The sequence below is a fragment of the Pogona vitticeps genome, chromosome 4 (genome assembly GCF_051106095.1).
Source record: "Pogona vitticeps strain Pit_001003342236 chromosome 4, PviZW2.1, whole genome shotgun sequence".
Taxonomy (NCBI): Eukaryota; Metazoa; Chordata; class Lepidosauria; order Squamata; family Agamidae; genus Pogona; species Pogona vitticeps.
This window is the reverse complement of record NC_135786.1, coordinates 111,605,224-111,631,714: the sequence shown is the minus strand read 5'-3', so window position 1 is coordinate 111,631,714 and position 26,491 is coordinate 111,605,224. Positions and strand designations below refer to the sequence as shown.

Sequence of the window (26,491 nt, the reverse complement as noted above, 5' to 3'; positions counted from 1 at the left end):
AAAGAAAAAAAATATCAAAGTAAACTTTCAGGTTGGCCTTTCTTTTGGTGGTTGTTTTAAAAAAAGTAAGCCAGCAATTTTATATTTTGTTAGAGATGGCATATTGTACTACTTTATAGTTATAATGATATAATCCCCCCCAACCTAGAAAGCGCTTGTTTGAAAAAGTACTGATCATGAACATAGACATTTATCTTCTTTTCTCTATGCAAAGATCATTCACAGTGCAGCTGTAGAAGGCATATTTTGCATTTTAAATGGCCTCAGATCCAATTCTTTATACCTCCAGAGAGACCTGGAAAATTACTTCCTGACATGCTGAAGAGCCACAGCCAGGCAGTGTAGGTAATGCTGACCTAAAAACACCAAGAAATGGATTTCCAAAAAAAAAAAAAGATCATTCTCTGAAAGTGTGCAGTGGATCATGTGTGGTGTATTTCATTTTAAAGGTTGTCCGGGCCTATTTAAAGCCTTCTTTAAGCCTTCTCTTGCAAAAGAATAAAAAAGCCCATCTAAACTCAATGAAAGACTGCCTGCCTCATTGAACTTTGGAAAATGCAGTCTAACCAGTCTGACTCACAACTTATAACTAAGAGCTGGAACTGATAACCATTTGAGAAGTCAATAACAAACACAAATTTCTCACATTCTCCTGGACAAGGTATGGCATAATAAAGTACTCTGAGAGGGGTCTTCAACCTCTGATGAATTAGAACTTGGACATTATATGGAGTAGATTTCCTGCTCAGATGTGCCACTGATGGGTCATATTGTTTCTTGTTTGCTTAAGCTATTGGTGAGATCCCACAGAAGCCTAATGGTAGTGTCAAGATACCAATGGGAGCAGGATTTGTTTACCTTTAATAGCTGTGCAGAAGGAGATTTTGGCAAGTGTAGTTTTTCTGATTCTCACCTAGGAACTTGCTGAAATTCCCCTCTCCATAGCCGTTCAAGGTACAAAAATCCTACTCTCATTTGAATCTGGTCATCTACAGGAAGACTTTAGGATGATCTGCCGCATATCAGAAATGACTTCTGACTTTTGAGTTATTTAACAATAGGAGCAACAAAGTTTTAACGCACATGCTACTGAAGTAAAAAAAGGCTTTAGAAAACCAATTCTAGGTTTTTCAATGTGTGGAACAATTCTTAGCTGCATTCAACACTGATACTCAGAAGAGAACCTTGGTCTTAGATTCCTTTAATTCTAAGCCTATGTCCTTGGCACCAAGTTCCAGTTGATCTGTGGTTTTAGTAAAAATAAGTTGAGTTTTCACATGCCTGAAATCTACCCAGTCCTATTCTATTGTGTAATAAGATGAACAATTCACACTGGTTTTGATAACAGTTATGAAAAAAATTCATTTTTCTCCACAAAATTCAAAATAAATGACACTCAAAGAATTACAAAAACACAAAAAGAAGAAAAGAAGTAAAAGCGGAAGGTGCATGTTTCTGGCTGTGACCCAAGAAACGATGCTATTGGTTTCCCTCACCTGAGAGTGCTTTGAGCTTAAGTTTCTTGAGCCACATGTTACATCACTTCTGAAACAAAACTGGAGGGATAGTACTTCCAACATTTTGTTACTAGTACCACCAAACACTGACTCTCTCTCTCTCTCTCTCTCTCTCTCTCTCTCTCTCTCTCTCGGTGTATATGGAAGATAGTTTCTACCTTTCTAAGCACATGGACTCACATACCCACACAAACCTTTGAAGAAGATCCTCTATGACATCACTCACACACATAAATAAAACAAGTGTGTGAGAGAGAAAATGAAGAAAAAACAGCAGATTATCTGCTGGCTGGTTTTTAAACCCTGTAATCTAGGATGACTCTCATTGTTCATCATAATCACAAGTGTTAGGAAATACTCTCCTCAAAATATATGGCAATTCCAAAGTGGCGAAAAGGGGCTTCCCCACCCTTCTAGGCAGTCTAAGGTTTAACCTCAAGGCTGAATCATCACCACAGCACTTTTCTAGGGAAAGGGTTGTCAAGTATAATCTGTCAACTGAATGACATGTACTGGCATTCAAGCTCTCCTTATTCAACAAATGAATGTGATCCCAGACATGGTGGACAAGGTAAGGTAACGGTACAGGTTCCGCTTGACAATTTGTCCAGTCATGTCCGACTCTAGGGGGTGGTGCACTTCTCCGTTTCCAACCCACAGAGCTAGCATTTGTCCATAGACAATCTTCCGTGGTCACGTGGCCACTGTGACTAGATACGGAGTGCCGTTACCTTCCTACCGTGGTGGTACCTATTTATCTACCGTATTTTTCGCTCCATAAGACGCACCTTTCCATAAGACGCACCGATTTTTTAGGAGAAGAAAACAGGAAAATATAATCTGTTTTCTTCGCTCCATAAGATGCACAGACTTTCCACCCCCCTGTTTTGTGGGAAAAAAGTGAGTCTTATGGTGCAAAAAATACAGTATTTGCATTTTGCATGCTTTCAAACCGCTAGGTTGATGGGAGCTGGGACAAGCAACGGGAGCTCACTCTGATGTGGATTCGATCTTACGACTGCACGTCTTCTAACCTTTCAGCACAGAGGCTTCTGCAGTTTAACCTGCAGCGTCACCACGTCCCTTGCGGTGGACAAGGTGCTCGACCATTATAACATGCTGAAAAGTTACACATATAAACTGAGAGATGGGCATAGATTTTTGGTTAAGCCAAAGCAATTCCAACATTTTCAGTATCTGGAAAACTGATATTTTTGCCATTCATTCAATTCATAGCCTTATGTACTTTACACACACAACCACCTAAACATTTTCATACAGCCACATTTAGGGCTCAAAAATGTATTCAGATCTCATTCTAGCTAGCAATTGCTTAGGTAAGAAGACAATTAAGAGACCTGCAAAAGTTAGATGACACTTGAGCAAACATATATATAGGGTGGGTATGAATTGTGTGAATAAATAAATAAATAATAAAGTCTGCTTGTGAGATATTACACCTGAACTAGTAAACTTAACAGGATTAACAGAATTTAAGAAAAACTAGTGGCATTAGTTCTAATATGTGATGAACATGACCTAACATTTGGTAAAATATGATGAATTATCAGGTAATGACTTGGCTCAACTGCCTTAAACTGTAGGAAGAAAATGCTCTGAACTGCTATGAGTCTATACACTGCTATACACGAGGAAGTCACAAGATCCTACTATGCTTGCTAGTTTTGCAAAGGAGTCCTGCATACATAGAGATGAATGAGCATGAAGACACTTCACACAGCCACAAAGCTAGTGATGTCATAGCTTGGGCACACATGTCCATGAAAGATAGGGCTATTCAGCCAAAGCACCTAGTCCTCTCAGAAATGTTCTTCTAGCAATGGAATTCCCATTATGCTCTGTTGATCAGTTCTGAAGCACAAGAAGGGCCAAGCTCTTGTCCCTCAAAGCCCGCATACTGCCAGACAGCTATAAAACTTGACATTCTTTCCTGACAGTGCTGTTTCATTTCATCAGCCCTCATCAAGGCTGATAAGTGTGCATGACTAATCACAGTGGATTGGAACAGCCATAAACTATCAACATCCATCTGCAAAAGCAATCGCCAAGGACAGAAGAGCAATGTTTGTACCTTCATAACATAAGTGAGGCACACATTTTCTCCCCACCATCCCAGACCCTTCATCAACATGATGGAAAATCAGCATACTAACACATGGTAGGATTTTTAAAAAGTGTGTGTGCGTGAGTATGTATGCGTGCGTTATGTACATTGCTTTTGTTTTTTGTAGCTCTGACCATGTTGCTGATCCCCTGTAAAGGAAGGAAATGCTGGCAAGGTGTTCATTGCTTGTGGTACAGTGGTTAAACTGCTGTACTGCAGCCAAAACTGTGCTCATGACACAGGGTTCAGTCTTAGGTAAAGGCTCAAGGTTGACTTAGCTTTCTATCCTTCTGAGGTCAGTAAAATGAGTACCCAACTCACTGGGGGGGGGGGGGAAGCAATGTGTAGCCTGCATAATTAACTTGTAAACTGTCCAGAGAAGTGTGGTGGGGTGGTATATAAGCAGCAAGCTTTTGCTTTAATTACTTTTTGCATGGTTTTCACACCATAAATGACAAAGTAGATTTTGAGCCATATTTTGTGCTGCTTGCTCCTGGGTGACAAAATAGCTAGTTACTCAGATAGCTGAGATGCTGCTAAATACCCAAGCCAATACGAGCTAGTAGTTGAAAAGGAACCAACACCCTAGACAAAACAGCCAGTGTTCTGGCTAGAAAGATAGAGACGAACAGTGATAATGATAAAGTGAAAGTCACTAGCCTTGCATGTAATTATTGATATTTGCAAATAGATAAGAAGGGCCTTAACAGACATATCTAGTTGAAAGCTAAAAGCAAAAACTATGTTGACCTCTTAATGTTTCTTAGTCATTTGTAGGCTACTTTGGATCCATCTATGGGGAGTAAAAATGGGATTGAAGTCAAATAATTGTTAGAACTATCCAGAACAGCATCTAATCTGTGAAGGCAAAATGTTGATCTGTCCTAAAAAATTTCTATTTTCCTAGTTAGAAAGAATGCTCATGTTGAGGTAGGGAGCTGGGGAAGAGAGAATGCTTTGGTGCATTTTGCATGCCTTCGTGCTCTGAGTTTCTGGCTTAGGATGGAAGCCTACCAACAGGTTGGATCCAGACTGTCAAACATTTTAATAATACTGAAAAATAAATGACATATTCCTAAAATAAGCCTTTGAGTTTTATGTTTTCAAAGCACTTTAAGAGTATGCTATTTAATGGAAATAAGACAAATGTACTTTTTATTCTGACCTCTGAGTGAAGCAATCGCATCTTACACAGATAAACCCAGTGTACGGTTCCAAGTAAATTCAGTGTTGAGTCATAATCAGTGGAAGATCTGGGTACACCATGATGTCCCAAAACCTTTTTTTCTATTGTTTTTGGTCAGGTTTCACTTCATGGATTAAAATGTTTATTAGGTATTGTTATGGCTAACTACCCCTGGCTTAACATTTTCCGATCTTCTGAGTTTTGCAGCCATTTGTTTTGTTCTCACAGCAACCTTGTGAGGTCAGTCACCACACATTTTGTCTTCATGGCTGGAAACATAACAGAGGAAAGTCATTCAAGAAAGGTCTATATAGTCAGTTCTGGAGTAGAGTTGAACTTGGGACCTGCAGTCTCGCATACTGTCAGCTGCAATCCACTGTTTGTGTACAACTGATTGAATGTTCAGTTTCTGTCTGCTCAACTGCCGTTTCGTTTGGTCCCTAAGTTTATAGCCCGTTGCAGGGATGGACATCTTGGCAAACATTGCTTGCTTCATCAGTGCATTCTTGGAAAAATTAATTGTAGTTGTGTAGTTCTACCAGAATGACCACCATCATGAAATGGAAGTAAATGCACACATACATTACACCAGTGGTCCCCAACCTTGGGCTTCCAGATGTTCTTGGACTTCAACTCCCAGAAATCCTGGCCAGCAGAGGTAGTGGTGAAGGCTTCTGGGAGTTGTAGTCCAAGAACATCTGGAGGCCCAAGGTTGAGGACACTGCATTAGGACACTGCATTACACGACCCATTCCAGGTATACAGTGCATTTGCATACTTTCTACTAGATTTATTTGCATTACAGTTTTTACATTTGGTGTTTGCTTGTGACCCATGTTTCTTAAATGGAGGATACAATTTTGGTCCCTTCTCCAATATACTTGTCAGTAGAATGCTGCATATATTCTACTTCTTTCACCTTGGCATTCTGTAGTTGCACTGAATAGCAACTCCAGCTGTGCCTAGTCAGCATGCTCTTTAGGATAACTGGATCTGCTGAGACCAAACAAATCTGAATATGCTCGGTTCCATGTTTACATTCCTATGTTGGAGTGAGATGTTATTTTTAGAGGTAAAACAGGTATACTATAGTAATGAGAGCATGTTATGAATCCAGTTCTGCTTGCTCATCTCTCTTTCTGTTATGATGTCTGTAGTCAGCCTCCAAAAAGACTTTTGCTTAGCCTTCATCCGGGTGTAGTGTACTACTGAATAGCCATGGTTGATGATAACTCTTATATGAAGCTAATGTATGGGAAACTCTATTCTGCTTGGAATTACTCTGTCCACTGCATTCTAGAACTGCTGCCTTGCACAGAGCACAGTTTTATTTAGTAAAGCAGATCTTTCATGGGGCTGCAATGAATGTTTTTCTAACCCTCATACAAGCTGAATATGTATTGAGGGGAGATAAGAGAGGCAAGTGTGAAAGGAAGAATTAAAGAAGAAAAAATACAGGACGCTGAGGATAATCTTAGGGTTTTAAAACAGGTGAAGCTGTTTTAGAATGTGATCACTGGAACTAGTATATGAGATATGATCACATAAACGTTGGAAGCAACTCTATATTGTCAGACCACCAGGCATCTAGCCCAGCACTATCAGTTGTTTCCAGAGTATCAAGTAAGATTCTTTTTCCAAGCCCTACTTGAAGATCTTTGGCATTCCTTGGTGGTCTCCGATCCCAGTACAGATACTCTGAAATACCAGGCGTCAGGATTCCAGAGTCAGGCTAGATAATGGCTGATACACTGTTCGTGTAAGTTCAGTAGCATAATGACATTCTCAGCCAGGGCAATTTTTGGAAAGCACTTCCTGTCCTATGGCCCACCACAGGTTCCAGATGATGGAGAATTACTCAGGAACTGGGGGCAGGGGTTCTGAAATGGAAGAAGAAATGTTTGATTTCTGGACATGGGGAATTCAGTGTAGTTGTGTTAAGGTTGGCATGGTAGTGGTGGTCAGCTCTTATACAATATCATGTTGATAAGAAATCTGTATTCACAACTGAGGATCTAGATCTTATTACTGTGCTCTCTTGGGCCAGAATCATATTTGAGATTTATGTGATGAATGATTAATCATGCTGATTTACTGAAGGTGAGAGAAATGATAGAAACCTTGGATTGAGGAACATTGGGGAAGATGGAATGTGTTTTCATTGGAAAGGACATTTATTTATATATCCATTTGACTTGTATGCTGCCCACGCTCTGCAAGAGTCTCCGGGTGGCTTCCAACATCAATTAAAATAATACAATTAAAACAAACACACTAAAAACCGAATGCAATTAAAACAAAAACAATTGACAAAAACAATCTAGATCCATGACTATCAATTAAAATTAAAATTAAAACCTTCAATTAAAAACTTCAATTAAAAAACACCCGGAACAGGAAGGTTTTAACCTGGCGGCGAAATGTCAGTAACGTCGGCGCCAGTCGGATGTCATTTGGGAGGGCATTCCAAAGACCCGGGGCAGCTGCCGAAAAGGCCCTCTGCCTACAGATCACCTCACTGAGGGACGGCTCTTTCAGGAGGGCATTCTGGCAAGATCTCAGTTGTTGCATAGTTTCGTATGGAAGGAGGCAGTCCTTCAGGTACCCAGGGCCCAAGCCGTTTAGGGCTTTATATGTCAAAACAAGCACTTTGAATTGGGCCCGGGCAGCAACTGGTAGCCAATGTAATTTAAACAGAATCGGCTGAATATGGTCTCTCATGGCTCTGCCACTCACCAGCTCAATTCTGAACCAGCTGTAGTCACTGGATCATCTTCAAAGACATAAAGCACATTGCAGTAATCTAAACGGGTTGTTACCAGTGCATGTGTGACTCTCACGAGGCTCCGTTCGTCCAGATAGGACTGCAGCTGGAACAGTTTCCGCAGTTGCAGAAAGGCACCCCGGCCACTGAGTCCACCTGGGCCTCCAGGGACAGATTGGGATCCAGGAGCACCCCCAGGCTGCGGACCTTCTCTCAGGGGGAGTGTAACCCCATTCAGGGCAGGGAAATGGCCCTTTAACCTGTCCGACAAACCACCTACTAACAGCACTTCCATCTTGTCTGGATTGAGTTTCAATTTATTAACCCTCATCCGGTCCATTATCAGGTCCAGACACAAGTTCAGCTTAGAGACTGCCTCACTTGGACTGATGGAAAAAGAGATGTAGAGCTGAGTGTTGTCAGCATATTGCTGACTCCTCAGCCCATACCTCTTGATGACCTCTCCCAACAATTTCATGTATATGTTGAACAGCATGGGGGACAATATTGAGCCCTGAGGAACCCCATGGCATACAGTCAACCCTCGACTTACAAACGGCCCTAGTTACAAACATTTCAACTTTAAAACCGCTCTGATAGAAAAAATATTGACTCGACTTGCAAACTTAGATTCGCGTTGCAAACAAAAAAAATGCACATGAAGTGGGGAAAGTGCAAAATTTGAACTTTCAGTTAACCGTTGAAAGGATGCCTGCCTGCTTCCTCGCTCTTCCCAGCGTTTTGAGAGTGGATTTGGAGACAGTCTTCAGACTGCCTGGTATTGCCTGGTATTGCCTGGTACAGTGCTGTATGGACTGTATTTTTGTTTTTTTGCTTTTTAAACATTTTGGATTTTTGGATTTTTAAAAGATGTTCTGTCCCTCCTTTGCTGTCCTTTTCCCCCAAAAGGTGCTTGTATTGGCTTGTCTTGATTGAAAAGGTGGTTTTCAAGGTGTTCTGTTGTCTGAAAGGTGCTTGCTTTTTCCCAGAAGGTGCTTGTCTTGGCTGAAAAGGTGCTTTTCAAGGTGTTCTGTTGAAAAGGTGTCTGTTCCCTCCTTCCCTCCCTCTTTTCTTTCCTTTTTTTTAAACCTAAATCATCTTAGGTTAAAAGGAAAAATGGAAAAAAATTCTGCCTCTAGTGGTAGAAACGGATTAACTCGCTTTGCATTAGTTCCTATGGGAACTAACGATTCAAGTTACAAACCGCCCGTCAACCTAATAGCCAAAAAACAGTTGGAATGGATTAATTGGTTTTCAATGCATTCCTATGGGTAATGCTGATTCGACTTACAAACTTTTCGATTTACAAACTTCCTTCTGGAATGGATTAAGTTTGTAAGTTGAGGGTTGACTGTAACTGCCAAGGGGCCGAGCCATTGTCCCCCAGCATCACCTTCTGGACATGGTCAGCCAGAAAGGAGCGGAACCACCGTAAAACGGTGCCCCCAACTCCCAACCCAGGTAATTATCAAGAAGGACACCATGGTCAACGTCCAGGAGTATCAACAGGGTCACACTCCCCCTATCTCTCTCCTGGCAAAGGTCATCATACAAGGCGACCAAGGCAGTCTCTGTGCTGAAACCCGGCCTGAAACCTGATTGAAATGGATCTAGAAAATCCGTTTCATTCAGCATTGCCTGGAGTTGCCCGGCCACCACCCGCTCCAACATCTTGACCAAATAAAGGAGGTTCACCACTGGCCAGTAGTTAGCCACTGGCCCTGGGTCCAGATTAGGCTTATAAAGAAGTTTTTTAAGGACCACTCCCTCTCTCTAAGAGCCATTGACGGCTTCCTGGATCCATGTACAAATCCCCCTGGCAGAGTTCCCCATTAGCCAAGATGGGCAAGGGTCGAGTAGGGTGGTGGTAAACCGGACAGATCCAAGCACCGTGTCCACATCATCGGGTCTCAATAACTGAAATTCATCCATTAACATTTGACCTAAGTCGGCGCACTTAGGTTAATGCATTCTTATGGGCTTTTTAATTTCGCATAGCTATGTTTCCGGATAGCGACGATTTATCCGGAACGGATTATCGTCGCTATGCGGGACACCACTGTAGTTGCTTTCAGTGTTTTTATCCTTATTTTTTGTTTAGTATTATATTTGTTGTAATGCCCAGAGTAATACCTTGGCACTAACGAGAGCGGAATACAAACAAACAAACAAACAAACAAACAAACAAACAAACAAACAAACAAACACACTTTTGGACAAATTAAATGACACGTTGTGGTTATGATTCAAATAGATGAGATAATAGCAACTGTGTTTATGCTCATGGCTGCTTCACTATGTTCAAAGTAGGAGATGAGTTGTGATGGTCTAATTTGAAAAAAAAGAGAATTGAATATTTTTCTTGGCCTTACTTCATTTCCTCTCCCACTTACTGGTATTCCATCTTGGCTCATTTCCTTTATTAGAGGAAGGCTAATGGAGGGGAGAGGCAGGAGATTAGGAAAGTGAGTGGAACAATAAGGGTGAGTTACACCCCCTCCTTTGCATGCCCTTTTTGATAAAATTAGAGCTCCCTAATCTACCTACCTCTTATAAAAATGGACAATTCACAGAGATATAAATGCTAACACATCTAGTTTATGCTTTGATTTTCAGTTCCTCAAATCTTCAGTAATCTAGTTTTCATTTTAGTTCATTATTGGATAAGAACATAAGAAGAGCCTTGCTGGATCAGGCCAAGGGCCCATCTAAATCCAGCTTCCTGTATCTCACAGTGGCCCTGCCAGACGCCTCTGGGAGCACACGAGACAACTAGATCCCTCTCTCCTGATACCCCTCACCTGCATGTGGCATTTGGAGGTACCTTCCTTTTAAGCCTGGAAGTGGCTTGTAACCTGTGGTGGACTTCTCCTCCAGGAATCGTAATCCCCTTTTAAAGGCATCTAGGCCAGATGCCATCACCACATCCTGTGGCAAGTTTTTATGAGCCTTTTACCCAGAAACACAGATGTTACACAATCTGGCCAAGTATATATCCTGAGACTATTCATTTATCAGAACAATGCAGGGGTCCCTTCTGTCAGCTACATTTGATTTACAGGCTATGTCTCCTGCTAGAAGACTTTTGGGGGGTAGGGACCAAGATACTATCTTGAAGATATGCTGTAAAGTACAACGAGAACAATTATGAGGTTTTTTTTTTGTTTGATTTTTCTCACACAGCCTTTTAAAGGAGTGTATCCATTCAGCTTGGAGGCCATCCAGTGTGAACGAATTTCACATCGGTAGGCAACCACATCATTCATTACCTGATCCAGGCTCATTTACGGAAAATAAAATGTCCAGTATAGATCCCTATCAGCAAATTACGGTAAGTACGTAATGACTTTTTATGTTATTGTCCCAGGATAACGTGCATCATGCTTACAGTTTGGAGAATTGTATGATGTAAATGTTTTACAGCATAGGGTTTTGGATAATTTTAGAATAAATGGAAAGAACTTGAAGAAAAAATAATAAAGTAAAAGCAATGGGTTTAGGGCATAAACTTTCAGATGGATGTCATTAGGTCTAGAAACTCTTTAAAAATAAATTGCATGCTTAGAATGAGAACATTTATAGCAAATGTCATGCTGAATTACATCTGTAAGCTCATGTTGACAAGTTAATTAGAAATTTGTTACAAATTAAAATGATTAGTTTGGCTGGGCTTATAATAAACAGAGGCTTCAGAGATTAGGAAGAGTGACTTATTGTTCATTCACATTGCTTCTTCCTGTGACAACTTTTAGAGAAAGAAGAATCTGTACTGAAAGCTACTAAGTGGACATTACCTTTCAGTCTTCTGGCACAAGGGACCAATGACTGATGGAATGGATATGTCTCAGCTTCAGTAAAGACCAGTAGTCCAGTTTGGATGTCACATTTACTCTAATTCTAGTCTGTGATCGCGACATGTCATAGGCAACCTTCCAATTTCCTGCTTCACTCTATTATTACTCTCTCCCTTCTGTAGTTTACTGTGCTCGTAGTGTGATGTCTAAATCTCTGCTTCCAAATGCTTTCAAATCTGGCAACTAAATACAGTGTTAGCCTACCTTAAGGTATTTATTTAAAATATTTTTACCCTGCCTTTCTCCTTAAAAAGGATCCAAGGTGGCTTACATAATTAAATAAATTTCAAAACAAAAACAATAAGTAAGCAAATACTTTAAAAAGAATTAAACAAACATTATATTAAAAAGGGTAAATAAAATCAATACTAAAAACATACTTCAAAGCAATAAGGCCCATTAAAAATAGCCCTCTCAGACAGCCAGTCACTAAGGGAAAGCCCACTTGAAGAGGAAAGTCTTTGTTTGCTTGTGGGATGACAGCAAAGATGGGGCCAGCCTGACTTCCCATGGGAGGGAATTCCGGAGTCTGGGTGCAGCAACAGAAGGACCTCTTCCATGTTCCCACCAAATGCACCTGTGAAGGTGGTGAGACTGGGAGAAAGGCCTCTGCTGATGATCTCAGCAGCTGGGCAGGCTCATAAAGGGAGATGCGGTCCTTGAGATAGCTTGGACCGAAGCTGTTTAGGGCTTTATAGGTTATGTACAGCACTTTGAGTTGTGCGGGGAAACAGATCAACAGCCAGTGGAGCCGCTGTAACAGGGAGGTTATGTGATCCCTGTAACCAGCTCCAGTTGAAACAATCTGGCTGCCATGTTTTCGACCTGCTGAAGTTCCCAAACACATTCCAAAGGCTATTCCACATAAGAGTGTATTACAGTCATCCAGTCAACTAAGGTATATGTCACTGTGGCCAGATCAAGTATCTCCAGGAATGGATACAGCTAGCTTACTTGTTTTAACTGTGCAAATGCACTCCTGGCCATTTAAATCATGCAGTCCCATTCATTTTAATGGATGTGACTCTAGCCGGGATTAACAGTGGATTTAGCTACTGGTTAGGAAGCAATCCTGCTCTGTCCTTTATATATTTGTTTGGACTTTTATAGTTTAGTGCTTCCTACAGCTAGGTCTGTTTTAGAAACAAACTGTGTAGGAAACCATTGAAAGGAGGAAGAAAACCCTTATCGGAATCGGAAGGAGGCAGTATGTGAAGCCATGGTGGATTCCTGCTCACCAGATGAAGCCTTGGAGGTTAGGTGACGTGGAAAACGAGTTGAACCTTAAGGTGACCTGAAGCCATTGCTCAAGATTGCAGAAGGCTACTATTTGTCTTGCAGTGTGGCTACCAATTACTTGAATCCAACCGGCTGTGAATTTGTGCCATTTATTTGCTGTTGTTGTGACTTCTTTGATGTCAAGGGCTCACCAAGAAGCATTTGTATTGGAGAAGGAAGTTAAGTGCCTTCTAAAAAGAGCAGTGCTGGAAGTCCTGCACCCGTCTTGCCTAGCCAGTGCTAGTACATCTTTCCTTGACCATAGCCACTCAAAGCTCTATTAGCCCCTGGTTAGCAAGCAATCCTGTTTTGTGCTTTATTTTTTAATTTATTTGGAGTTTTATAGTGTAGTTCTATGCATACCTCAGCCTGTGTAGCCAACTATGTTGTATAGCAAAGCATAGCAAAACAAGCTTGTAGCAAACGATTCCTTTCCTTTCCTTAGAAGCTCATGAAAGCAGCAAAAATAAATAAATAAATAACATAACATAACATTTCAATTATCAAGCAGAATTGAACAGCAGCAACAAATTTAGCAACTACTACCAAGAAATAAAGATTTTTATTTTCTAGACGCATAGAAACAAGGGAATGGAGATTGAAAAACCATTGAAAAGAGGGAAGAAAACCCATATGAGAATGATGAGGATGCAGCACATGAGCCTCAAGTCCCTTCATATATGTTCCTTTCAACCAGCTCCATCTATATCTAACCCAATTTTCCATACATTCTTCAGAACACTAGACCTAGGTAAGAACAGTCTGCGAGCCACACCCCAAGAAAGCCCCAATCCTGGTAGGCTCTGGCTGCATTTTAGATGGTGGGTCTACTTATGAAGTAGTTCATTCAATAGAAACCTATCAGCATAATAATAATAATAATAATAATAATAATAATAATAATAATAATAATAATAATAATAATAATAATAATAATAATAATAATAATAATAATAATAATAATAATAATAATAATAATAATAATAATAATAAAATCAGTGGATATCTGTGTTCTTCCTTCTATGAACAAAAGAGAAAATGCAACAGGTAAAATAAATTATGTATTGCAAAGGTATTACTGTTTGTAAATTAAAGGTATTAACGACATTGTTCAGCTACATACTAGTTTCTTGTTTTAAATTATTATAGGAAAGTATTTAACAATTAATTTGAAAATTCTTCAATGAGTGCTACATTCTCAGACATTGGAAAGCAATACATGGGTTCCCATTTGCAGTAGAACTGTAGAAAAATGTGAGCTTGAGTATATTTGGAGCCTCTGGAAATAGCTAGCAGAGGTAATTACTAATTCACTCATCACAATGCTGAACTAGTATGTTGCTAAAAATATTTTGATTCCTTGAAATGATCCTTTATCTGTTGTGTGGCTTTGGGTTTTCCTTCATGTAGTCACATCCTTCAGAGTGAGTCTGCAGCAAACAGTCTGCAGCAAACAAATGTTTCACCGCTTTAGAACCTCAGTAAAAGCAGCAAAATATCTTGTGTTTTATTTTTGAAAAAAATGGAGGAAATGGGTAGTATTGCAGGTTATTGCATAGTAATAATGAATAATAACACCATTGCATAGTGTCTGGGAGTGGCTGAGATAAGCTGGTACTGCCATCTCCTGGATTAAATATCTCATTTGGGAGGAAATAAAGTTTGCAATATTTTGAACATTTATAATACACTCCTTCACTTTTAACTTTTTTTTCCAGTCTAACATAGTTTTACTGCAGGAAGTGAGGTGATATGGCAAAAAGCTTAGATATATAATTATTGTCAGATAATGCAAAATAACTAAAAGATAATATAAAAAAGAAACAAAAAGTAAGAATGATAAAGTACAGACCTAATATAACTAGTCAACGCAGTCACAGTGCATGAAAGGGCAGGGACCCCACCAATGAAGGGTACTTTTTTAGTTGCTGTTCAGCTATAGGGCTTTTGTTGCAGATAATGCTAAAAGGAGGACAATATGCAGCTAATTTAGTTTTTGTCATACAGTTTATGGTTGTGCCATGGGGCATATGGTGCAATAAGTGAGTCTTTAAAAAATACAGTGGTGCCTCGCATTACGACGTTAATTCGTTCCAGCGAAATCGCTGTAGAACGAAAACATCGTAAAGCGAAAATAAAAAAGCCATTGTAACGCATTAAAACCTGGTTAATGCATTCCAATTGGCTAAGAACTCACCGTCCAGCGAAGATCCTCCATAGGGGCAGCCATTTTCGGGTTCCTGTGCAGCGAAAAATGGTTCCTAAACTCAGCCATTTTGAGCACCCAGTGGCCATTTTGAAAACCCGACAATCAGCTGTTTTGATCGTCGGGAAGCGAAAATCAGTGCAGCGAAATTCCCCCATTCAAAATATCGTTTTGCAATCACTTTTGCGATCGCAAAATCCTCGCCATAATGCGGATTCGTCATTAAACAAAGCACCCGGCTTGTGAGGTACCTTTAGAATTTTAATAGTCTCTGTATACAAAGAGCTTTGTTTCTGTAGAACTTCAACACACTTTTTCGAGGCACTCCAAGTCCCAGGTCACCGTGTTGGGTGGAATATTCTGTGCATTGTAGTCCAAAAGAAATAATTCTTTCAAATTTTTGGTTACCAATACAACTACTTTATTAGCTTCTCCAAAAGACCAGCACGGTTGTCTCTTCTTCCCCTCAGCTGTCATCAGTCAGTAGCCCTTTCAACTGGCTTTAAAAGGATGAAACACACTTCATAAGCTCTTCCTAGAGATCAGCTCCATTTGAGTTCATGATTTTAAGAACTGATGCTAGAGCTTGCTTCTTGCTCTTCCCTCCCCATGTGTTTTTCCCTTGTGTTTTAGATTGTAAACCTGCAGGCAGAGACTGCCTTTTGCTTTACTCATATTACATAAGAAGTTCTTGGACACTTTTTATTTTGCTAATTTTTAGCTACCTCTCTAGACTTATACTGCCTGCTGGATAAATGGTTGCCATAAGTCAGAACTGACTTGACAGCATATGAGGATGATAATCAGCTTACGTGGTTCTCCTCCACACCTTATAGTTGCAACAGCTCAGTTTTGTCAGCAACATAAGTTATTTTCAGGTTAAGGTTAACACCAAGGTCTCTAATTGTACAGTGGTGCCTCGCTTAATGAGTGCCTCGTATAGCGACGAATCCACATAGCGATCCCTTTTCCGGGATCGCTAATGCGGAGGCATAGGGTCGGCCCCAATGGGCGAAACTCGCATAGCGAAGATCGGTAAGCATTTCGCTTACCAATCTTCGCTTTGCGACGCCCGAAAATCAGCTGTTTGGCGGCTCCAAAATGGCCGCCGGACGCCCGAAATGGCCGCGCGCAGCGTTTTCGCGCCCTCTCCTCGCTTACCGAGGGCGCGAAAATGGCTGCCGGACCCTGGAAACTTCGATAAACTGAGTTTTGTGCCGATTTGGAACAATGTTTAATGTGTTCCAATGGCTTTTTACTTTCCGCTTAGAGAAGTTTTCACATAGTGAAGGTTAATCCGGAACGGATTAATCTCGCTATGCGAGGCACCACTGTATTATTTCTTTGTATAAGTATGCAGTTCAGCTAGAATACATTAACAGCTAATATACAGCAGAATCTGTATTTATTTACATTTCATTAGCAACGTCTGCTGCATGTACAATGATTTACAATGAAGTATACCCTGTTTCCCTGAAAAGAAGACCTAACCTGAAAATAAGCCCTAGTATGATTTTTCAGGAGGCTCATAATATAAGCCCTACCCCAAAAATAAGCCTGTTAAGTGAAACTCCACCCTCCACCATTGTGTAGCAACCAGAAGAAGATATGACTGTATTTAAATAAATATAGATTGTTGTACATTAAAAAATAAAACATCCCCTGAAAATAAGCCCAAATGCATTTTTGGAGCAAAAATTTATATAAGACCCTGTCTTATTTTTGGAGAAACACGGCACTTTAAATCTCAAGAGCAACAGCTATCCTTTTGTATTCTTCCAATGTTTGAAAAATAGTGCGAAGGTTTATTTTCTCTTTCTTTCAATATACATTTGTAAATAAAGCACCAACTCTTCATCTTTTTCAAAAACTCTATTCCAAATGTTAGATAGTGAACTGGAAAATTAACAGACATAAAAAGGAGGCCTGTCCAAGGAATGAGGGCAAACAGGGCAGTGTGATGGAAAGTTTAAGAGTAAGTGAAAAGGAAGTACCAGTCAGGAAATGAGTTGAGGATTCTCTTCATCTTGAAACGTTCCATATAATATACTCATACTTAGTGGTGATTTGAGTGGTAATATCCTGTCAGTCTTACAAGATGTCGCAAGTAGAAATGAACTTAAGTTTGCGGATATTTCTTGAGTATTGCCAGTTGTTCCTTCTCAGAGTACTTGACAGAATATGATTTGGGTGTTCTGTTTTTAATTTGTGTAATAGCTTTTACCATATTCAACTCTTATATCCTAGTCATTCTGACTCTGAATTGCACTAGTTCATAATCACCCTTAGTTTTGTATTTATAAGTGGCCACTTTGAAATCATATTTTTCTTAGGGTTGAAATGCTTGTTTTCTCTTGTTTTACCATTCATGGTTCAGCTAAGCTATATCCATCAGTGGTGTTGACATGTGAGCTAACGGAGAAAAATATGGCTAATTCTTTCTCAGGAGTTTCTTTATAGACTGTATTGCATTTTCTACTTCTGCTGAATTTAAAGACCACAAAAAGAACAGATCTGCATAACTCAACTCAACTGACGGAACTAGAAGAACTCTATTGAAATTAGAGATATTAGGAAAGAATGCAGAAAAATTTCTTGTAGACAAAAGAAAAGGAAACTCTAGATGTATGACAGAAGAAACACTTACAATTGTTCAGCCACTAAATTAACAGCCACGAGAAGCAGAAGAAAAAAGTGGTAGAAATAGAATCTGAATCCTGAATGCAGCTGTTTAGTGGCTGTCACATGGAGATAAAGAGAACTGTTATAATGGCCAATGTAAAGAAATACAAGGAAATGACAAAAGAGGAAAAACAAGAGATATGTTCCAGAAAACAAGAGATCTGTTCCAGAAAACCAGTATATCAAAGGGAAATTTCAGCCTAGATTAGGAATGCTGAAAAAGCAACAAAATGGAAACAGTGCTGTGTCCTAAAGACCTGTACAGAATAGATAAATGGGTAATAGATACATTTGAAGAGGAATCCTATGATGAAGAACCCGCAGTTCTAAAAAGTGAAGTTAATGCTGCTCTCAAAGCACTTGGCAGATATAAATCACCAGATGAAATGCCAAGGTAACTATTTCAGGGCACAGATACTGAGTCTGTCAATGTTCTAGCAAGAATATGCTTGGAAATATGGAAAACAAAACAATGGACAACAAACTAGAGCCATTCCAATCCCTAAGAAACGAGATGCCAAAGAGTGCAGTAACTATAGCACCATTGCTTTAATTTCCTATGCAAGCAAAGTGATGCTCAAAGTGTTGTAACAAAGTCCTTTAACTTATGTGGAGCAAAATTCTTCTGAAAGAAGTGGATGTGCCTCAGCACTCGCCTGTTCTGATATGTAACCTACAGGGTATTGTGGGCAAGAAGTTGCTATTAGGACAGCATATGGAGAGGCAGAGTGGTTTCTAGGCAAAGGTGCGTTTTAACATTCTATCTGTTCAGTCTTACACAGAACATATACAGAAAGTTGGACTAGATTCAGATGAAGGAGAAGTGAAAATTAGTGGAAGAAACATCAGTAATTTAAGCTATGTGGATGACACCATCTCACTGGCAGAAAGCAGAAATGACTTGGAAAACTTCTAATGAAAGTGAAAGGAGAAAGTGCCAAAGCAGGACTGAGTTTGGACATTAAGAAGACAAAAAACATGACTCCTGAAGAATTACATGACTTGAATGTAGACAATGATGAAATGCAAATTGCTAAAGATTTTGTCTTTCTTGGTTCAGTTATCAATGCAAATGGAGACTGCAACTAAGAAATGAGAAGCAGACTGAGACACAGAAGGGCAGTAATAATGGAATTAGAAAACATGATTGATTCTAAGGATTTGTCACTGGAGACTGAGGCCAAGATAATTCACACTATTGTATTCCCAATTACTATGTACAGATATGAAAGCTGGACAGTGAAGAGAGATGACAGGAAGAAAATTGATTTTTTTGCAGTATGGTGCTGAAGGAGAGCTTTGTGAATAATTCGGATTGACAGAAATACAAGCCAGTGAGTCCTAGATCAAATCAAGCCTGAACTTTCTGTGGAGGCAAAAATGACAAAACTGAGGCTCTCATACTTTGTGAAAAGGCAGATTTGCTAGAAAAGAGAATAATAATGAGAAAAGTTGATGGCAGCAGGAAAAGAGGATGACCAAATATGAGATGGAGTGACTGTCTTAAGGAACCACAGATTTGAATTCACAAGAGCCGAGGAGCTCAACTAAATATGAAAGGAGTATTCGCGATCACACATTTATTAAAATATTATGAAGCCTTTCAGATAGCTCAATTAACTTTATAAAGAAAAAAGAGACCCCTGAATGGGTTCAAATGGAAGAGGAAGGGGAAGCAAACCTAATTAAGTTACATTTATATACATCTAAGTTGCCAAGAAATTGGACTCAATTACAGAACCCTTTTACTACAGAAGCAATGAGAATATGGAGAAGAAATAGGAAAATTCTTGCCTCTCCAATATCCCCATTATGTCCTTGTGTAGAACACCCACAGTTTGAATGTAAGGATAAAAATCTTCAGTTGAAACTTTGGAAGGAAACAGGAATTTATAGAATAAAATATCAGTTTGTACAAGGAAAACCAATTACAGTTAGCCAGCTCCAAGAAAAAACTACAGAAATAGCAACTAACTGGTTTCAACTATCTCAGATAATTGAATGTTGCAATTCAGTTCATAAGAAGTCAGGCCCTAATAGATCATTAACAGAGCTAGAAAATTACTATATAGATAGGAATGATAAAAAGAAAAAGAAAAAAAAACTAATTTCACTAATTTATAAAAGCATTCTGGATAACAAACATGGTAGCAGCACAGGACCAAAGATACTGTATTTTTCGCTTTGTAAGACGCACCTGACCATAAGACATCTAATTTTAAACGGATATTTAATATTTAATTAACTATAACAGGATGGAGGGAGCAAACAGAGCTCTGGGACGTTACTTTTGAGGGACAAGCCCTCCTAGAATTCCCAAACCTGCACAGCTCTGGGAAGAAATGAAGTGACCAAGCACTGCCACACTGCGGAGAAACGGCAGGAGACCGGGAAGGAAAGGACAGCTGCAGCCCTGCAGGAACTGGAGAAGAGAAGCTGAGGGAGAAACAGTTTTCAGAAGGTCTGGCGGGGCAGAAGAGGCTACTCAAGAGCCCCATCAAGAAAGGCTTCCACCAGCTTCAGTTCGTCCCAGCCATGAGGTAGAAAGAGTGGCTGAGTCCCCAAAGCAAATCATACTCTTGCCCCGCCCGGTGATAAACTGGGAGACCCTCAGCAGTACCAATATTCTCTCCCTCTCCTTCCTCCATTCCTTTTCCTGCTGGGAGGATGGAAAAGCCGCACTGGGGCAAGCACCTTCGGGCACAAGTGCATGCCTGGAGAGCAGAGGACTCCCTGGCATCTGCTTTCCTCCAGGCCCTCTTTACGCGGCAGGTCATCTATTTCAGGGAAAGCCCAGAGCCCCGGCATACAGCCAGAGCCTGGGGGAAGCACGAGAGGGGATGGGCTGGAGCAGGGGGAGAGAAAGGTAGCCACTGTGCGGTCCGTGCCTCACTGCCTGCAAGGCTGGCGAGCCCACCCCCACCCTGGCCCTTCCTGCCGCTGCGGAGCTGGAGGGCGTGTTTTGGTGTCTGGGGTGTGAGCTGCCTCACAAACATACATCCATTCACCTCTGCAAGTGCCTCTTTCTTACACCCACATACTTGATTCCTCATGACTTTTCTTTTATACCTTTTTCTTTTGCGTGAAAGATGGATTCAGCAATTAGAAAACTGTTGGGCGGCAATTGAAAAATATCTAGGGGAATAAAGCACAGGTACGGTTCTTCCTTTTAGTCTCTTTTGGTGGGTCTCTTAAGGAACTTTTTGGGGAAAGACGATGCATTTTTTAAAGCTAAGAACTATTCAGAGATAACTCACTAATCAAGAAGGATCAGGTGTGCCTGCCTTGCTGGCCTCTCACTCTCTCCCTCCAAGGACACGTGCCTCAAGCAGCTTGGGTTGGACTTGGGAGGGTTACAGTATTTGCTCCATAAGACGCACACACTTTCCCCCACACTTTTTTTGGGGGGGGATTCCGTCTTATGGAGCGAAAAATACAGTAGTTTGGGAAACAAATGTAAATATCAACATACAATATAAACATATAAACATATGGTATAAAGCCCTAAACGGTTTAGGGACTCGATATTTGATGGAACTCCTACTGCCACCAAGATTTACCCATATCACTCGATTGAGTCAGGAGGTGAGGCTGAGGAGCCTGACGCCGAGGGAGGCCCGAAAGGAAAAAACAAGAAATCGGGCCTTCTTGGCAGTGGCTCCCCACCTCTGGAACAACTTTCCTCCAGAGATTTGTGCGGCCCCGTTGCTGGGTATTTTTAAGACCCAACTAAAAACTTGGATGTTTAAGCAGGCCTTCCCTCCAGCTAATACTTAATTTTTCTTTTTTTCTTATCTTTTACTGTTTTCCATCTTGAAGAATTATTGATTTATAATTTCTTTTTATTTTTAGTATATGTATATGTTCTTTTCTCTTTTTTTATTTGTCTGGAAGCTGCCTAGAGTGGTTGCAATGACCAGATAGGTGCGGTATAAATAAATAAATAAATAAATAAATAAATAAATAAATAAATAAATAAATAAATAAATAAATAAATAAATAAATACATACAAGGAAAACCCAACTATACAAATTGATATCAGATGATGTTAAAAACAGTAAAAGTAGTCCACAGGTGGCACTTGTGTCCTGCCAAATACATAAAATTAACAGAGAGATACCAGAATTGTGCTAGAGAAAGTGTGGCTATAAAGGAACTTTGGAACACATGGGGTTAGCTTGTTGCCAAAAAGTAGAAGTATTCTGGTATGAGGTCATTAACTGGCTAGAAAAAATAACAAATAATAATAAAAAGCTCCAAATGAAACCTTATTACTAATTACCGTAGGAAATGATAATATATTAAAGAAAGAATTGGTGGCAACCCTTATGGGTCAGTGTCGAACGAAATTGCCCAGTGCTGGAAAGATGCTCAGGACCTCAGTTTGCAAAGATATATGAATAAAATATAGACAGTGGTGTTGGTGGAGAAACTGACAAATTGGGTCAGACTATACAGAGGGGAGATTTAAAAAGATCATGGATATATGGCACTCCCTGTTGACATACGATATGGAGCCAAAAAACCAAGTGGATAATGGGTTGGACTGCTGGTTATTCTAAGCGGAATCAGCTAGACATAAAAATGCAATAAGCCACAGAAGAGACTATGTGAAAAAGATAAAGAGATAATGTAAACAATGTGTATACATGAAGGTATAAGAGTTTATGAATAAGAAATTTACTATTATGGTAATATAATAGGTGTTGTTCTGTTATGCTGTCTGGAATGGATTGATAATAAAATTTAAAAGAATAAAAATTAAAAATAAACAAGTTACTTTTAGAAAGTGATATACATTTTGGGTACTCCTGTGAATTTACAGATCTGCAGAGATTCATATCTCTGGATCTGGGGTACAATTTTGCTGTTTTGTTCAGATTTATGTGGGATCATTCCAGAATTCTCTGTATTTCTTTGGGGGATGTGTAAATTTTGAGTGGGGGGTGTGTTCTGTTTTTTGGCTGATGATTTATTCTGGACAAGGCAGAGTGACAATGGGAAGTTCTGACACACCACCCACTGCTATCCTAAATGGTAAACCTATTTGTAAAATGTACATGTCTACATGTATCCATAGTGTACCATGATGATATAATTATATCTTCTCCTGTAAGGGAAATTGCAGATACAGAGTGAAGTAAAGGCTGCCCAAGATTTTCATCTCAGCACCTGCTCTGCTCTTGCTGACTAATCAAGTATGTTAATGGTACCTGTGTGTGGAGGGGAGGAGTGTTAATTCAGTAAAGCTAAAATTAAAAGCAGCAGGAACAACAAAAACCAACAACCATAAATGTATGTGTGTACAGAGACAAAGAAGTTATGCAGGAGTTACGAGCTGGTCAGGTTCCATGTAGTCTATCTGTTTGAATTGATGCTGGAAACAGCCAATCTTCTCTTTCAAGATGCTGTGTCTTCCAGTGAGGTTTTCATTCCCTTCTAGGGAGGATGGTGGGAAAAAAAATGAGATATTAGAAAAGCTGAAATAATCAATCAAAGAGAACAGTTTCATTTATTTGTTCTGTGTTGTTTTATTACCCCCCTAATGTGCTGTTGTTTTGGCAATTCAGGTTGAGCACCAGTATTCTCACAAATTTACTGTGACAGTGAAGAAAGCAAAAAATGTTACCAAGGGTGCCTTTGGAGATATGCGTGAGTATCCTTCTAATTTTATTTATACTGTATTATGTTCCATTTGGTGGGAGTATTTTTTGCTCAGTGTAACCATTTTTAATCATACTGAGAAATCGTTGCTATTTTTCTCCAGATTTTAAACAATGGGAACACCGGTTGTTTGTTTTTTAAAGAGTAACTTGTATTGGCTGAATTTAAGATTGGCACTTCTGCCTCTTATTTTATGCTTCCATGCAGTAGGAAAGGTGAATGAGCATGGTTGTTGCATTAGCAACTATAATTAGAATTTGAGATGGATTGAAAATGGGCTGCAGACCTTAAACTGCAGCTGTATAATCCAGTACCCACATATCTAGAAATAAACCCTGTTTAATTCTGTGAGACTCACTTGCATAAACATGTCTAAAGCCTGCTGAAACATAGAAGCTGTCTTGAAGGGGGGGAAATACAGATGTTCTGCTCAAATTATTCAAGCAAAACAGAAACTTGAATGCAGGCCAAAAGAATATTTTTGTTTTGACAAACAACATAGTACAAACTCTTTAAAATTATTGCCTGGTTGTCTGAGAAATGAATCTGTTGCTCTTTCTCTATTCAGTCATTCAGCAACAATAGAGACAATTATGAGAGAAATATAGTTATCAAGAGTGGAATTTGAAATATTATTGGCATAGCCTGATAACTTTGCTACTGAAGAATTTTTGTAGTGTGTTTTGTGTGTGTGTATGAGAGAGAGAGAGGGAGAGGGAGGAAGGGAGAGTTGTTGTTTAGTCGTTAAGTCGTGTCTGACTCTTCATGACCCCGTGGACCAGAGCACGCCAGGCCCTTCTGTCTTACATTGCCTCCTGGAGTTGGGTCAAATTCATGTTGGTAGCTTCAGTGACACTGTCCAACCATCTCATCTTCTGCCATCCCCTTCTCCTCTTGCCTTCACACTTTCCCAACATCACGGTCTTTTCCAAGGAGTCTTCTCTTCTCATGAGATAGCCAAAGTATTGGAGCCTCAGTTTTAGGACCAGTGAGCACTTAGGGTTGATTTCCTTCAAAATGGATAGGTTTGCTCTCTTTGCAGTCCAGGGGACTCTCAAGAGTCTCCTCCAGCATTACAATTCAAAAGCATAAATTCTTTGGTGGTCAACCCTCTTTATGGTCTAGCTCTCACTTCATACATCGCTACTGGAAAAACCATAGCTTTGATTATGCGGACCTTTGTCAGCAAGGTGATGTCTGCTTTTTAAGATGCTGTCTAGGTTTCTCATTGCTTTCCTCCCAAGAAGCAGGCGTCTTTTAATTTTGTGGTTGCTGTCTCCATCTGCAGTGATCATGGAGCCCAAGAAAGTAAAACCTGTTACTGCCTCCATATCTTCCCCTTCTATTTGCCAGGAGGTGATGGGACCAGTGGCCATGATCTTAGTTTTTTTGATGTTAAGCTTCAGACCATTTTTTTGCAGGAGGGAGAGTTACTGGTGAATAAATTATGCTGCGTTTCTCTTAACTTCTGCAGTCCATGCAGTAAACATCAATGGAGGAAGCTGATTTGTTATCTGGGTACAGAATAAGCCAGTCTAAAGCTGCTCTCACTATATATTGTTGCTGAAGCTGTCAGGTCACTGTTTTCAGCTTGAGGAAAACTTCAAGTAAGGAGTCTTTGAAGGACACTGCACCATTACAAGGTGTAAAGTTAGCCCCCCGGACTCAAGAGTTGTTTGTACTACATGTAACGCTGCACATAAATGTAAACATATTACTCATTAAAACACTAGATAAAGGTATTGAATGTACTCACTTGAGGGCTTTTTGCCAGTAATAAATTGCCTATTTTTCATAAAATAAAGCCAAGTGGTATAGCAACTAATGGAAAGGCTGTGAATATTTTATGTGATTTTATATATAGTTGAGATGAAGGTGGATTTGATTTAAATTACAATTTAACTTTTTCAGAAAGATTTTTTTTAATAATTTAATTTTTATGATTTAATTTTGTTTAAATTAAAATCATTTTTTAAAAAAATTAAATGAATTAGATTTTTTAAAATGATTGATTTTTATCCACCCTGGTTGAGACTTTAAATCAAGATATGGAAATAAACCTTCCCAGATGTGTTATGTGTGTTCTTATCAGCAGAGGCATGCTGAATCTATTTGTATGTCCTATTCAAACAGATTTTCCCCCTGTTGTGTGCAAATGGGTCAGGGTTGGCATGGGAAGTTGGCACTGACAGGGTCTTGTATTCATTCCACACTGCAACTAGTCTGGCTGGTTGCTGTGTTTTATAGTTTCGCTTGTATACAGTGGGGTCTCTACTTAAGAACGTCCCTACTTAAGAACAATTCTACTTAAGAACAGCTCCATTTGCTAAATTTTGCTTCTACTTGAGAACAGAAATCCAAGATAAGAACAGGAAAAAAAAACCTTTCCTGCTCTTTTTTTAACCTTAGGTCATCTTAGGTTAAAAAAATTTCTCCCCCTAGTGGTAGAGTACGTATTAACCAGCTTTGCATTAGTTCCTATGGGAACTAATGCTTCAATGTACGAACGCACCTCTACATAACAAAAAAACAGCCAGAACGGATTAATTGGTTTTCAGTCCATTGCTTCAAAATTAGCTTTGTCAGAAGTGCTTTTAACACTGTTCCCTGACCTAAGGGAAAAAAGAAAAAATATCCCCCTCTAGTGGCAGAAGGCGGAATAGCAGCTTCCCATTAGTTTCTATGGACGGAAAAGAGCAGATACGGATTAAATGGTTTTCAATGCATTCCTATGGGAAATGCAGATTCTACATAAGAACTTTTCCACTTGAGAACCACCTTCCAATATGGATTAAGTTCTTAAGTAAAGACCCCACTGTATTTTATAAATTATACATTTTATATAAACTGCTCAGAGAATTGTGTGAGTGCTCAAGGCCATTTGTGGTGCTCAACATTGGCCTGGTCTACCTAACTAAATAGCTCTGCACTATTTTGTTAAAATGACCATGTTTAGCTCTGATTCAGTTAGCACTCATTGTCTTGGAATGTATCCTGGGTGCTAAGTGGGGCCTTACTGTATGTTCTTTTGTGTATTGTCCCCTCAACATTCTAGTACAAGATTTTGACTTCCCCAAGGATCCAAATTTCTAAAGCTTTTTCCTTAATGATGGTTAACTTGTGGCCATGGATAAGAGTGTATGTGTAATGTGTGCTGCAAGATATGTACACCATAGGGTAGATTAACTTTTAATCTAGAAAGAACTAGCTGTCA

The 26,491-nt window shown here is 39.7% G+C and overlaps 1 protein-coding gene across 1 annotated transcript in view; it reads left to right on the top strand.

Moving 5' to 3' along the window:
* Positions 1 to 26,491, top strand: part of PLA2G4A (phospholipase A2 group IVA) — a 112,609-nt gene that overhangs the window by 16,432 nt on the left and 69,686 nt on the right. The window contains exons 2-3 of the mRNA XM_020795117.3: positions 10,776 to 10,923; positions 23,184 to 23,265. Coding sequence (XP_020650776.2) covers positions 10,891 to 10,923; positions 23,184 to 23,265 — 115 coding nt within the window. The 5' untranslated portion in view covers positions 10,776 to 10,890. The remainder of the gene's footprint in view (positions 1 to 10,775; positions 10,924 to 23,183; positions 23,266 to 26,491) is intronic.